General features: G+C 42.5%; 1 protein-coding gene across 3 annotated transcripts in view; it reads right to left on the bottom strand.

The window, feature by feature from the left end:
- The window catches only part of CPM (carboxypeptidase M), an 80,003-nt gene that overhangs the window by 11,646 nt on the left and 52,509 nt on the right, over positions 1-15,848 (bottom strand). For all 3 annotated transcript variants that reach the window (XM_061416538.1, XM_061416536.1, XM_061416537.1), the window contains 2 exons: positions 15,450-15,617; positions 9,215-9,367 (listed from right to left, as the gene is read on the bottom strand). In XM_061416538.1, the coding sequence (XP_061272522.1) occupies positions 9,215-9,367; positions 15,450-15,617 (321 nt within the window). The remainder of the gene's footprint in view (positions 1-9,214; positions 9,368-15,449; positions 15,618-15,848) is intronic.

Genomic DNA, 15,848 nt, shown 5'->3' with positions numbered 1-15,848 from the left:
CTCTTTGAACTCGTGAGAATCAGGCTATCAAAGAAAGTGTTCTCTGGGTAGTAGCCACAAAAGCCAAGGGGCTAGATGGGTATACAAGCTCCTTTCTTGAAGACAAGTTGAGAGTGAAGATGGTGCCCAATGACATCTAGAGATGATTGTAGTCAGCCACTAGATGTAAATTTAATTAGAAGCCTGCTCCTTAGGCCACAACTATGAAGATAAACTAATAGTCCTCTTTCACCAAAAGACTGTTTTTACTGCTGCCTCTCCCACTGTGTCCTGGGTGTAGCTGGTTAAGAACTCCTTTTCTGTTTGTTACAGTCCTGTGGGATCCATCAACACAAGCCCTGCTGGTCAAACAGAACCAGGAAATGAAGGGGTGGCCCCTGGGTGGCAACTGTAGAAAACAGGGCACCAGACAAGTGCACAAACTCCTTTCCAGGAGACACTGGGATCCTGCAGGGAGGTGGAGGGACAGGGCAAAGATGGCAGCCTCCATCTCTGGAGAGTATTTCAGCTGACCCCTAGATATGTGTTAAATGAAATGACTGCCCCTCCGGCTGAAGCTTTCAGACAGGCAACTAGGCTTCTTTCACAGAAAGACTGGGCACTTTTCCATCAGCTGCCTTAGCACTAGGTCCTGGGGGATAGCCAGGTAAGTCTGTGTGATTCCTTGAAGAACTGTTTTTCAGTTTGCTATAGCTTTGTGGGTCTCATGGATGCATGCCCTCTCATTTTCAAAGCTGTGTGTTTCAAGAGTTTCTGGAAGGAACCAGTCCTGCTGACACCCGGACTTTAGCCCAGTGAGACTGGTATTGAACTTCTAACCTTTAGAACTGCACATTTAAATTCACTGTTATTAGAGAGGAGACAAGATGGTGGAGTAGAAGGACAAGAGCTCACCTCTTATGGAAACACCACTGACAAAAAAAAAAACCCTGGAATCTACCAAGAGATACCCTACCTTCAAAGAAAAAGAAGAAGCCACAATGAGACAGTAGGTGGGAGGTACAATCCTGATAAAACCAAATCCCATACACGTTGGGTGGGTGACCCATAGGCTGGAAAATGATTATACCACAGAGGTTCTATAGGATTGAAAGTTCTGAGCTCCGTATCAGGCTCCCCAGCCTGGGAGTTGGGCAATGGAGAGGAGTCGTCCCTAGAGAATCTAGCTTTCAAGGCCAGTGGGGTTTGATAGCAGGAATTCCACAAAACTAGGGGAAACAAAACTTCCATTATTGGCAGGCACACACAGGGTCTCATATGCACCAGGACCCAGGAAAAAAGCAAAGACCAAATAATCGACTGGGCCAGACTTACCTGCCAGTATTGCAGGGTCTACCGTGGAGGTGAGGGTGATGGCTGTGGCTCACTGCGGGGACAGGGACACTGGCAGTGGTAGTTCTGGGGAATTTTCATTGGCACGAGCCCTCTGGAAGGCTGCCATTTTCTCACCAAGACTTGTCCCCACCCAAAAGCCTGTAGGCGCCAATGTTGGGAAGCCTCAGGCCAAATAATCCCTCACCCATCAGCAGACAGACTGTTTAATGTCTTCTTGAGCACACAGCTGCCCACTAACCACACCCCCTGACACAGCCCTGCCCACCAGAGGGACAGAACTCATATCTACCCACCAATGGGCAAAAATCAGTCCCTCACACCTGGAAGCCTGTACAAGCCTCTTAAACAGCCTCATCTACCAGGAGGCCAACAGCAGAAGCAAGAAGAGCTACAACCCTGCAGCCTGTTGAATGGAGGCTGCAATCACAGAAAATCAGACAGAATGGCAGAGAACTATGTCCCAGATGAATGAACAAGGTAAAATGCCAGGACAAAAACTAATTGAAGGGGAGATAGGCAATCTACCTGAAAAAGAATTCTGAGTAATGATAGAAAAGATAATCCAAGATCTCAGAAGAAGAATGGAGGCATAGATTGAGAAGATACAAGAAATGTTCAACAAAAAGCTAGAACTAAAGAACAAAGAGATCAAAAATCACAATCACTGAAATGAAACAGTACCCTAGAAGGAATCAATGGAGTAACAGGCAGAAGAACGGATGAGTAAGCCGGAAGACAGAATGGTGGAAATAGACTGTTGTAAGAGACAAAGACGGACACTACACAATGATCAAGGAATCAATCTAAGAAGATATGACAATTGTGAACATATAGGCACCCAGCCTAGGACCACCTCAATATATAAGGAAATACCAACAGCCATAAGAGGAGAAATTGACAGTAATAGTAGGGGACTTTAATACCCCACTTTCATCACCGAACAGATCGGTTAGAGAATCAATAAGGAAACATAGACCTTAAATGGTACATTAGACCAAGGAGTATTCTTGACACCTTGAAATTTCAAGAATACAGTTAATAAAAGGCCGTATATATTTTAAGACTCCACTCATTTTAAATCATGTTTTCCCATCTCAGTTTGTCTACTTTGTTGACAAATGTTATCTTAATGACATAAATGAGAAGAGGCCACAAAGATAAAAGTTATTGAATTCCATATTTCCTTCTCATTTTTTTTTCAATGTAATCAAATGTAAATATCCACTTTGATTTTTTCCTCTTTTGCATTTAAAAAAAAATAGGTTCCATTTATACTTATTCCTACTAGAGCTAACCTTTGGACAATGCAAGTGTTAGAGACATCAACCCTCCACACAGTTGAAAATCCACATACAGCTTTATGGTTTGCTCTCTCAGCACTGGCAGAGTCCACCAACCATGAACTGGGTATTACTAGAGTACATATTTAATGAAAAAACAAAACCAGTCCCCCACTCCACCCCACGCATATAAGTGCATTCATGCAGTTCATACATGTGTTGTTCAAGGGTCATATGTATCCTTTTGATCTTCAGGTAGTACTCAACTGTTAAACATCAGTCATAATTTAGTAACCTGATTCTGTATTTATTCATTGAATTTCGGTGGCATTGTTTTTTTGAAGAGAGATTTCCATCACATCCCAAGTCACTAAACATTCCCAAGCCTCAATTCCATCACCTATAAAATGGGCATAATATGTATATACCTTCCAGGATTGTCATGAAGATCAAATACAAGAGGAGGCTCAACAAATATTAATCCGTTTCTTAATCCTTCTCTGTCTTATTTGGATAAGAAAAATGATACAAAGGAATAGAAAGACCCCAGCTATGTAAGTCTGAAGTTGAATAGATATACTACATAAATTGCTGGGATCTCAATTCAACTTTGTTCCTCAGGAGCAAGAATATGTGAGGAAAGAAGCTCTGCTTAGATCTTCCTTCCTTAGGGCTCTGAACTAGCTCATAGTCTTCCTACCACTTGGAAAATCTGCATTTACGCAAGATAGCTTGTGGTACTGGCAGTATGTGTGTTGGCATCTTTTGTATTTTTCATCTTCTTCAAAACCAAAAAAAAAACAAACCAACCCCAAAGCTCATAGAAAAGTAAGCTATCTTTGAAATTGACTTTATACCATCCTTTAACATCTAAGATAATGCTAGAATAAGACTCAGGATGTTTGAAACTATCACAACATTGTTGATTGGCTATACTCCAATATAAAAAAGTTTAAAAAGATTCAGGATGCAAGGCAGAATATACCAAGAAAAAAATTCCATGGTACTTTAAAAGAATCAGCAAACAGTAATCAAAACAGCATGGTACTGGCACAAAAACAGACATGTAGATCAATGGAACAGAACTGAGAGCCCAGAAATAAACCCACCAACCTATGGTCAATCTTCAACAAAGGAGACAAAAGAAATATACAATGGAGAAAAGACAGTCTCTTTAGCAAGTGGTGTCGGGAAAGCTGGACAGCTGCATGTATATTAATGAAGTTAGAACACACACCATACACAGAAATAAACTCCAAATGTCTTAAAGACTTAAATATAAAACATGACACTATAAAACTCCTAGAAGAGAACATAGGCAAAACATTCTCTGATGTAAATCACAGCAGTTTTCTTAAGTTTCCCAAGTCAATAGAAATAAAAACAAAAACAAATGGGACCTAATCAAACTATAAGCTTTTGCACAGCAAGGGAAATCATAAATGAAAAGACGACTGGGAGAAAATGTTTACAAATGATGCGACTGACAAAGGATTAATCTCCAGAATATATAAACAGCAGGGCTTCCCTTATAGCTCAGTTGGTAAAAAATCTGCCTGCAATGCAGGAGACCTGGGTTCAATTCCTGGGTCGGGAAGATACCCTGGAGAAGAAAATGGCAACCCACTCCAGTATTCTTGCCTGGAGAATCCCATAGACAGAGGAGCCTGGCAGGCTACAGTCCATGGGGTCACAAGAGTCGGACACGACCTAGTGACTAAACCTCCTATATAAACAGCTCATACAACTCAAAAAGATTTAACAAAATGGGCAGAACTAGACAGTTCTCCAAAGATGACGTACAGATGGCCAACAGGCATAAAAGGATGCAAATCAAAACTACAATTAGATACCATCTCACCCTGGTTACAGAAAAGGCGATGGCACCCCACTCCAGTACTCTTGCCTGGAAAATCCCATGGACGGAGGAGCCTGGTGGGCTGCAGTCCATGGGGTCGCTAAGAGTCAGACGCGACTGAGCGACTTCCCTTTCACTTTTCACTTTCATGCATTGGAGAAGGAAATGGCAACCCACTCCAGTGTTCTTGCCTGGAGAATCCCAGGGACGGGGAGTCTGGTGGGCTGCCATCTATGGGGTCGCGCAGAGTCGGACATGACTGAAGCAACTTAGCAGCAGCACCCTGGTTAGAATGGCCATCATTAAAAAGTCTACAAATAACAAATGCTGGAGAGGGTATGGAGAAAAGGAAACCTGCCTACAGTGTTGATAGAAATGTAAGTTGGTGCAGTCTCTATGGAAAACAGTATGCAGATGCTTCAAAAAACTGAAAATAGTATTGCTATATAATCCAGCAATCCCACTCCCTGTCATGTATCCAGACAAAACTATAATTCAAAAAGATACATGTATCCCTGTGTTAACAGCACTATTCACAAAGGTCAAGACATGAATGTCCTTTGGCAGATGAATGGATAAAGAAGATGTTGTACATACATACAGACCACAGACAGAACAGTTGCCAAGGGGTAGGTGGTGGGACAGGGATGTCCTGGGGGTTGGGGATTAGCAGATGCAAGCTGTCTAGAATGGATAAACAACAAGGTCCTACCAGGAACTATATTCGATATCCTGTGATAAATCAGAAAGGAATATAAAAAATATATAAAACTATATGTTATATATACATATATAAAACTGAGTCACTTTGCTGTTCAGCAGAAATTAAGACATTGTAAATCAATTATACTTCAAATTAAAAAAAAGTTAGCATTTCCTTCTTGGCTGGAAATGGTTGTTACGCTTTAACAGAACAGATCTGAATTTTTTGACAGCCTATGAACAGTGTTTTTGGATGACCTTAGATACCCACACAGCCCCCCTATATCATCTGTGAAACTGAAGAAAGATTTCCAGGGACCTATAGTCTGCCTATCCTCAAGTACGGGGAAACGAAGAGTAATTTGGATTCAGGTCAGTTGCTAAAGTCTTCATATTTGAGTTTGACTTTCATTCAATGTCCTCTAAAGATTAAAAGATTCATTTCTATATACCCCTTACCCAAACCTAGAGACAGTAGTTCAAGTTGGGAATATCTGAACATCACTGTTACGAACAAACACAGACCATGCTTAACTACAGAATTTCTATTAGAGGATAACCCCATACCACCAGCCAATTGTAAGCTACCTTTTGATCTTATATGTCTGTTCAATACTCTGTCCAGGCACCGCCAAACTTTTCACTTACAAGTGATTGTTTTACCAAAAGAGATGATTTATTTTGATATGTTAAAATTGAAAATGGGGAAAAAATTAAAAAGACCAGTAGATCCAAAGATTTTCAGATAAAAGTCAGCACTATGACATCAGGAGAACAAAAGGCAAAATTTTGAAAAAAGTTCATGTAATAGGCAAAGGAGAATGAAATCTGAGACTTAAATTTTGTGGCCACACCTGGAAATGAGGGGGAGAAATAAATGTACATCCCTTGGGGATGTATCAAGTTCCGTGGATGAAAAGCACATTCTGGGCAAGAACTGGCCAGAGCGCAGTCTGAGCTGGTGGTTTTCAGGGGACTGTTCATTCCCATGTCCCCACCTGATGAGCACAGGTGTCACTGACTTTGGATCCCATGACAGATGCGTTATCCGTGTCTCTCAGGCTTCTGGCACTCAGCACATACCAGATTCTCTCGGGCCCAGGTTGCTGGGCCTAGGTTTCTGGGTGCTGTGGGCACCCCCTAACCTCTGGATTCAGCTCTGCTCTAAGGAGTTCAGGGGAGAGGACAGCAGCAGATAATGTTATGTCTTGCTCATCTTTACTTCTCCCCAGAGAGGGAACGTTTGGGACATTCCAGGTCCCTAGAATTCAGACTCACCTTAATGTCTGCCTTACCCTCATCTCAGCCTGAGCCTGGTCAACCCTCTTAAGCTTGACAACACAGCAACAAAGAGCCCGAGTTTAGACTGAGGTTGGAGGTGAGATTTAATTGAAAGAACGACCAATCAGAACCTTAGAATAAGCTGGGGTGAGGCAAGGCGTATGCTGTTAGTCCCAGCTATCAGTTGACTAAAAACAGTCGAGGCAAGTGACTTGGCAAGATTTCACACAGGCAGATAACAGAACAGCTTAGGCTTTACCCAGGCTCCTGCCCTCTAGACCAGTGTGGTCCTCAACCCTTTCATCACCACAGACAGGTTTCATAGAAGACAATTTTTCTACAGACCAGGGGTGGAGGGATGGTTTTGGTATGAGTCAAGCGCATTGCATTGGTTGGGGACCCCTGCTCTAGACTAGGTTCTTCCATTAGAGCAAGAGGCCTTTCCTTCCCAGACCAGGACGACTTACCAGAGTCTTTGACCCACCTGGAAATCTCAGATCTTAGCATCATAGCAAGTGGTGAAACTGAACCAATGAATGTGATGCACCTTGACAAACCTCAATAATTTTCTTAAACCAGAGCAATAATGGTAAAGAAATGTTTGTTTCCATTATCCACAAATATACTCTTTGGCTTCCCATTGGGCACCAATATGGAGAGAACCTCTCTATCAGGTAACAGTAACCATGCTGTATCAGTACAGCGGATGCATGTTGATGTATGGCAAAACCAATACAATATTGTAAAGTAAAAAAAAAAAAGTATTTTGAAATAGGGTTTCATTATTAAACTAGGGAGGAAAACAAACAAACACCTGTCTTACACCACAAGGGGGCAGTGTTGATGTATTAATATACATTAATACATATGGTTTAAGTGAACTGTGCGCATCTGATTATAGGGACACGCAGATAGATGAATATTCTTTATAAAATCTAGTTAAATGGACTTGTAAATGCTTTAAATTAATAACAATAATGCTTAGGCCATAATTTGTATGTTATTTAACAGTTTACAAAGCTCCTTCGCTGACAATATTATTTTAGCATTATATTTCAGAGCCCACCTTAATGGGGCCCAGTAGTACCGTAATCTTTCCAGCTAGTCTGAAATTCATAGAGTGTATTTTGTGTTCCGTCGCATTCCCAGTTTTACTCTTATAAAGGAGGAATTTTTAGAGTTTACACTAAAAGATTGGTATAGGTAGAAGCTACAGCCAAAGTAGAAATGTGCCTTGTGAAGAAAGTCAAAAGGAGAAACACCAGAACAGAGTCTGGTGACATAATGAAAAAGGAAAAAGACCCAATAATAAGCTCAATAAAAATTATTAAGATGCTGGTTAAAGTACACTAAGATGCTGGTAATACTACATTTTGTAATATCCCCCATCAACCTACTCCATTAATGTCTCAGCCAGTTAGATGCAGTCCTGCCAATTCAAAAATATTATTTCTGGGAACTTCCTGGGTGGTCCAGTGGCTAAGACTCTGTGCTCCCAATGAAGGGGGCCTAGACCCCACATGCACACAAGAGTTCGCATGCCACGACTAAAGATCCTGCATGCCACAATTAAGACCCAGTGCAGCCAAATAAATAAAAATAAATATTAAAAAATACATAATTTTTCTGTACTTGTGTTTTGGGATGGCAAGCGGTTGGGGGTCAAGTAGGAAAGGGGGAAGGAATATCCATGTTCGGGATGTATGGCCAAGAGAAGCTTCTGACTGTCCCTGCGCTCAGCCCTGTACCCCTCAACTACCCCATCTCTTTGCAGCAGGTGGGAAGCTTTGGTGTGAAGCATGCAGAAATTCCAGGAATTCTGCAATTATGCAATAGGTCCATGATGAAAACTTCTTCAACACACACACACTCCACTTTTGGTTTCATATGGTAGCATAACTGTTACTCGAATTCTTGATGCTTTGCTTCCCCCAACTGTTCTGAATGGAGAAAAATAACACGGGCAATGCAGAAGAGCCTTCCACACCCTGCCCAAGGTTCCACCATCACCACAAGCGATGTGCTGTTCTCATGCAATGGTTTTCAAAGAGTAGTCGCTGGACCTGCAGCATCCGCATCACCAGGGAAGATGTCCATCATTCCAGACCCACTAAATCAGAAACTCTGAGGATGGGCCTGGCAATCCATGTTTTAACAAACCCTCCTGGTGAGTCTGTTGCACATGTCTGAGAAATGACTGCTCTTCTCACACCGTCCGCTCATCTGTCATAAAGGTCAGACAGGCATCAAAAAAACAGGCTGCAAAGACTCCCAGTGCCTGGTCATTTGGCACAGTTGAGAGGTGGGAGGGGTTGAAGCCAATGGTGCTAGGTCACCACCAGTTCTAGGAAAAAATGTAAAATGGCATGTCCAACATTCTCTGGATCTGTGGTATTAAATGGCAAATGACAAGCAAACTTGGCTTCTTTCTAAATGGGTGATGATGTAACAGAGTTACAGCCTGTTTTATTGATCTTTTGCCAGGTCATTCAACATGTAAAATTAGAAGTACTCTGGATTTTACATCTCCATATTAAAGTAACACACACTATCCTTTCTCTTACATGAGCTGATGGGTGCTGCATTTTTCATATGCTGCAGATGCTCATGCAGAGAGAATTCTGAACCGTTAGTTTTGGTACTAAAAATGAGGCTAGACCCAGAAAACAGAAATAGGGGCTTGCATTTTCTCAACCCAAAGGTTTTGCCAGATGCTATGTTTTATGATAATATGAATTAATAAGAAAATCTTACAAACCTATGTGCACCTGTTTTATATATTCAATCAGCGAATCTTTGTTATCCTTCCAGAAGCCTGGAAGCTTCTCCTTGCGAGGATATTTACAGCATGACAGCTCCAACGTAATTTCAAAACACTGGGCCCAGATGTAGTTGTAATCTTGCATTCCACCTAAACACAAACATATTTAAATCTTTTAAAAAGTATGAAGTTGGAGTGAAGACAAGTATCATATACCTTGGAGACACATGAATCAGACAGTTGCAATGACAGTAAATGTAAACAGGAAAAGATGAATTTGACATATTGGCACATACAACTACAGCTTGACATTTTATTATCCAGACATGACCAAGCAATCCTAAATATTCCCATATGGGTAACTGAATCAGAGCTGACTGATGTTCATCTATGTATCCAGATCAACTGAGGAGTAAGGGAAGGGTATTTTTAAAAATCACAACTACAAAAAGGATTCTTCATATTACATTTCTTTCCTAAATTACATTTTAAACAGAGAGAAACTAGAGTGAAATTTCTTTTAAAATATTTCTACAAGCCTTTCATAAACACATTTATTCTGTGAAAATAAGTGTACGCTAGCGTGTGAGATAAGTGCAATTATGTGGTAGTTTGAACATTCTTCAGCACTGCCTTTCTCTGGGATTGGAATGAAAACTGACCTTTTCCAGTCCTGTGGCCACTACTGAGTTTTCCATATTTGCTGGCATATTGAGTACAGCGCTTTCACAGCATCATCGTTTAGGATTTGAAATAGCTCAGCTGGAATTCCATCACCTCCACTAGCTTTGTTCGTAGTGAGACTTCCTAAGGCCCACTTGACTTCACATTCCAGGATGTCTGGCTCTAGGTGAGTGATCACACCATCTGATTATCTGGGTCATGAAGATCTTTTTTGTATAGTTCTGTGTATTCTTGCCACCTCTTCTGTTAGGTCCAAACCATTTCTGTCCCTTATTGTGCTCATCTTTGCAAGAAATGTTCCCTTGGTATCTCTCATTTTCTTGAAGAGATCTCTAGTCTTTCCCATTCTATTGTTTTCTTCTCTTTCTTTCCACTGATTGCTGAGGAAGGCTTTCTTATCTCTCCTTGCTATTCTTCGGAACTCTGCATTCAAATGGGTATATCTTCCCTTTTCTCCTTTGCCTTTTGCTTACTCTTTTCTCAGCTATTTGTAAGGCCTTGTCAGACAACCATTTTGCCTTTTTGCATTTCTTTTTCTTGGGGATGGTCTTGATCCTTGCCTTCTGTACAATGTCGTGAACCTCTGTCCATAGTTCTTCAGGTACTCTGTCTATCAGATCTAATCCCTTGAATCTATTTGTCACTTTCACTGTATAATCGTAAGGGATTTGATTTAGGTCATACCTGAATGGCCTAGTGGTTTTCCCTACTTTCTTCAATTTAACTCTGAATTTGGCAATAAGGAGTTCATGACTGCACAAATGCACTCATCTCACATGCTAGCAAAGTAATGCTCAAAATTCTCCAAGCCAGGCTTCAACAGTATGTGAACCATGAACTTTCAGATGTTCAAGCTGGATTTAGAAAAGGCACAGGAACCAACATCTGGTGGATCACTGAAAAAGCAAGAGAGTTCCAGAAAAACTACTTTTGCTTCACTGACTATGCCAAAGCCTTTGACTGTGTGGATCACAACAAATTGTGAAAAATTCTTAAAGAGACAGGAATACCAGACCACCTGACCTGCCTCCTGAGAAATATGTATGCAGGTCAAGAAGCAACAGTTAAATTGGACATGGAACAACAAACTGTTTCCAAATTGGGAAAGGAGTACATCAAGGCTGTATATTGTCACCCTGCTTATTTAACTTATATGCAGAGCACATCATGCAAAATGCCAGGCTGGATGAAGCACAAGCTGGAATCAAGATTGCTGGAAGAAATACCAATAACCTCGGATACACAGTTGACACCACCCTTATGGCAGAAAGTGAAGAGGAACTAAAGAGCCTCTTGATGAAAGTGAAAGAGGAGAGTGAAAAAGTTGGCTTAAAAGTCAACATTCAGAAAACTAAGACCATGACATCTGGTCCCATCACTTCATGGCAAATAGAAGGGGAAACAATGGAAACAGAGGCTTTATTTTGGGGGGCTCCCAAATTACTACAGATGGTGACTGCAGCCATGAAATTAAAAGATGCTTGCTCCTTGGAAGAAAAGCCATGACCAACCTAGATAGCATATTAAAAAGCAGAGACAGTGCTTTGCCAACAAAGATCTGTCTAGTCAAAGCTATGGTTTTTCCAGTAGTGATGTATGGATGTGAGAGTTGGACCATAAAGAAAGCTGAGCACCAAAGAATTGATGCTTTTGAACTGTGGTGTTGGAGGAGACTCTTGAGAGTCCCTTGAACTGCAAGATCAAACCAGTCAATCCTAAAGGAAATCAGTCCTGAATATTCATTGGAAGGACTGAGGCTGAAGCTGAAACTCCAATACTTTGACCACCTGATTCGAAGAACTGACTCATTTGAAAAGACCCACAGGAGTACATCAAGGCTGTATATTGTCACCCTGTTTATTTAACTTATACGCAGAGTATATCATGAGAAACGCTGGACTGGAAGAAACACAGGCTGGAATCAAGATTGCCGGGAGAAATATCAATAACCTCAGATATGCAGATGACACCACCCTTATGGCAGAAAGTGAAGAGGAACTAAAAAGCCTCTTGATGAAAGTGAAAGTGGAGAGTGAAAAAGTTGGCTTAAAGCTCAACATTCAGAAAACGAAGATCATGGCATCTGGTCCCATCACTTCATGGGAAATAGATGGGGAAACAGTGGAAACAGTGTCAGACTTTATTTTTCTGGGCTCCAAAATCACTGTAGATGGTGACTGCAGCCATGAAATTAAAAGACGCTTACTCCTTGGAAGGAAAGTTATGACCAACGTAGATAGCATATTCAGAAGCAGAGACATTACTTTGCCAACAAAGGTTCGTCTAGTCAAGGCTATGGTTTTTCCTGTGGTCATGTATGGATGTGAGAGTTGGACTGCGAAGAAGGCTGAGCACCAAAGAATTGATGCTTTTAAACTGTGGTGTTGGAGAAGACTCTTGAGAGTCCCTTGGACTGCAAGGACATCCAATCAGTCCATTCTGAAGGAGATCAGCCCTGGGATTTCTTTGGAAGGACTGATGCTAAAGCTGAAACTCCAGTACCTTGGCCACCTCATGTGAAGAGTTGACTCATTGGAAAAGACTCTGATGCTGGGAGGGATTGGGGGCAAGAGAAGGGGACAAGAGAGGATGAGATGGCTGGATGGCATCACTGACTCGATGGACGTGAGTCTGAGTGAACTCCGGGAGTTGCTGATGGACAGGGAGGCCTGGCGTGCTGCGATTCATGGGGTTGCAAAGAGTCGGACATGACTGAGCGACTGATCTGATCTGATCTGATCCTGGGAAAGATTGAAAGTAGGAGGAGAAGGGGACGACAGAAGATGAGGTGGTTGGATGGCATCACTGACTTGATGGACATGAGTTTGAGCAAGCTCCAGGAGCTGGTGATGGACAGGGAAGCCTGGTGTGCTGCAGTCCACGGGGTCTCAGAGACATGACTGAGTGACTGAAGTACATGAATTTGGAGGAGTAATAACCAATGTTTATTGAGTGTTTGCTGTTGCTAGGTACTGTTTGAAGAACTTCACTATCAGCTCTAACCCTCACAGTAATTATCACCCATATTTTACAGATGAGAAACTTAATTACAAATGGTAGGTCATGTACCCAGGGGTTCTTGCAAGTGAATGGCTGAAACCAGAGCACATGCCACCTTCCTAGACTCCCCGTGCTCTCACCCATCACACCACACTACGTCTGTGGATGAGAGACATGGTGCCATGTGGACTCTTGGGAGCAGGGGACGACCCAGTCCCCCGCTGCTTCTGGGATTATCACTGCCCATTCTCACTTTCTAGTTCTTACCTCTCAACACTCTATTTTCAAATGGTTATTCTCATATTTTTTAAGATGCACAACTTCTATTTTAAAATCTCTGAATTGGGAAGCATCTTAAATTTGATGGCTGAAAAGCATCATTGTGTTATTAGTTCAGCTGGAAACTTTTTCTTTCTTGGTGGGACATATTTTACAATCACTGGCATCTTAGATTTGATGAAGTATGGTATCTTTGAATGAATTAGTCTCTGCCAGATTTTAATTAGTTATACTTGATATTTGCCTAGTTAAATAAGTTTTTGCAAGTCCATCAGAGTATTTGGGAAGTAATGAAGTAAATATTTATGCTCAGAAAATGGTCAAAATATTATATAACTATTAAGTAATACTTATGTAGGTCCCTGGAGAAGGAAATGGCAACTCACTCCGGTATTCTCGCCTGGAGAATCCCATGGACAGAGGAGCCTGTAGTCCATAGGGTTGCAAAGCGTCAGACAGGACTGAAGCGACTTAGCACACACGCACGCATGTAGGTCCCAGTTTTAGCCAGGAAGAATTACTCTTTTCTTCCTTTTCCTTTACTTGCAAGTTTTGTATTTCTAAGTTTATTTTCACCAAGAAATAGAAGAGGAAAAAAAGAAAGAGAGAAATGAAATAAAACAAAAGCCCTTGACTGGATGACTGTCTCAGGTAGAAAGAATTTAAATGGCAAAACAGGTGTGGAAAGCACGCTGGACAGAGAATGCCAACTGTGGAGAGTGTGTGCCACTCTGGATAAGGCCAGTCAGGCCTGGCAAACAAAGGCACGCGTGGGAACAACTCACAACAGCAAGACTAGGTTCCTGTCAGTCTCCCACGCGTCTGGATCTGTCTTGGGAAGTCACATAGCACGCTGCAGGACAGAGCTGCCCCTGGGCAGGAGGGCTCCCTTCCTCCCTGTGCAGAGTAGTGAGCGCACACTAGGCCGCCCCCAAGGTGGGGGTGGGAGGGGAGGCTGTCTCTCGGACATGGGAGAGAAGTTTGGGGCACTGTGGCATCTGGCTGGCCCTGCTGCCTTCCAGTCATGGTCTAGGCTTATTTACGTTGCCTGGAAAGCTGGCAGAAACCTGCCCAGATATAAAAGTCCCAGCTTGTGCAAGATTACCTGCCTGTGCATCTACAGTGACAAGTGAGGAAGTGGCCTGAGTGTGGAAATGCAGGCTGCGCCTGCTGCTGGCCAGATCTGCTGACCAGTCTGAAAGGGGGCACTTTTCACCGAGGTGGTGGAACCTGGTCCCCGCCCACTGTCTCCCCTCTCACCCTTCTGTCCTCCATCCCCCCTATTCTCTAGAGTTTCTAGACTAGGACTATGACACCCTTGGGCTTCTGCTGATATTCTTCCTTCTGACAAGAACATCCCCTCTGCCATGTTCCCTACATGGCAAACTCCTCACTCCCTCCCCTCGCCTGGCTACCCTGTTCCAAGGGAGCAAGACTAGAGGGATCTTCTGTTCAGTCTGCAAAGTGGCTTGAAAAATCAGGAGACTTCATGGAAATATCCATCTTGCTTCACAAACTGGAAGATCTGGCAATGCTGCTCCTTACCGCTGCATGGAATAACTACCTGGATGTCAGCAGCAACACACTTTGCTTCCCTGGTGGCTCAGATGGTAAAGAACCTGCCTGCCATTGCAGAAGACAAGAGAAGCGGGTTTGATCCCTGGGTCAAGAAGATCCCCTGGAGAAGGAAATGGCAACCCACTCCAGTATTCTTGCCAGGATAATTCCATGGATAGAGGAGCATGGTGGGCTACAATCCATGGAGTTGCAAAGAGTTGGACATGACTGGGTGACTAACACACAGGTAGCAACTGCCCCCATTGGATGAGACATAAGAATTACATTTCTCCAAGGCCTTCATTACTTCCTGCTGTGTTTTGGCTTTACACCCCTGTGGTACACTGTCCCTTTTCTAAATCTCTGTTCTTATTCATATGACACTGTCACCACAATTAACTTAAATGTTGCTCTTCTCTGTTAAACTTGGGCTTAAGATCTGTGTCCTGTTCATCTTTCTTGGCACAGTTCCTGGCTCCAAAGTGAAGGCTAAACAAGCATCTGAACTCAGGCAACTTTGGCAGTAGGGAACATGTCTGAGCATCTCTCAAACGGTCGTCCCCCTCCTAGCTCTGTGCTATTAGCTGACAGAGACACGACCGAAGGGACTGCACTGTGCCTGACTAACTTCTGGCAACTACTGGGGTCAACAAAGGCCAGCCGGCACCTCTAGGTAAAGACAACTAGGATAGTAGAACGAAGAGAAACTCACCTTTCAGTGGATACCAGGAGTATCCATTTATAATTCCATTAGAAAACCCTGTTTTAATTCTACATGAATTCCTTTTCATGTCAGGATTCCTTGAAGCATAGGTATTTGCAAGATATTGAAAAACATCATCATCAGGGGTTAAGCTCCGAGAGTATAATGTTCCAGTGGCTGTACGTGGAAGACAGACCAAGACCTTTTAGTTGATGTAGAGGAAGTATACGGTATATTAGCCCCTGCATCGTCAAATTCCACACAAAGGCTCTGATTTCCTAGAGAGATCCTCTACCCACTTCCAGGAACGTCTCTCTACCCTTCTCCCAGTTTTTAATGGACACAGCAGAAGGGATATCACACAAAATAACCACGTACATGTGCAAACTCCTCCTCAATCAGCTTAAA

Source organism: Bos javanicus, chromosome 5 (genome assembly GCF_032452875.1).
Source record: "Bos javanicus breed banteng chromosome 5, ARS-OSU_banteng_1.0, whole genome shotgun sequence".
Taxonomy (NCBI): Eukaryota; Metazoa; Chordata; class Mammalia; order Artiodactyla; family Bovidae; genus Bos; species Bos javanicus.
This window is presented reverse-complemented; position numbering and strand designations above follow the sequence as displayed.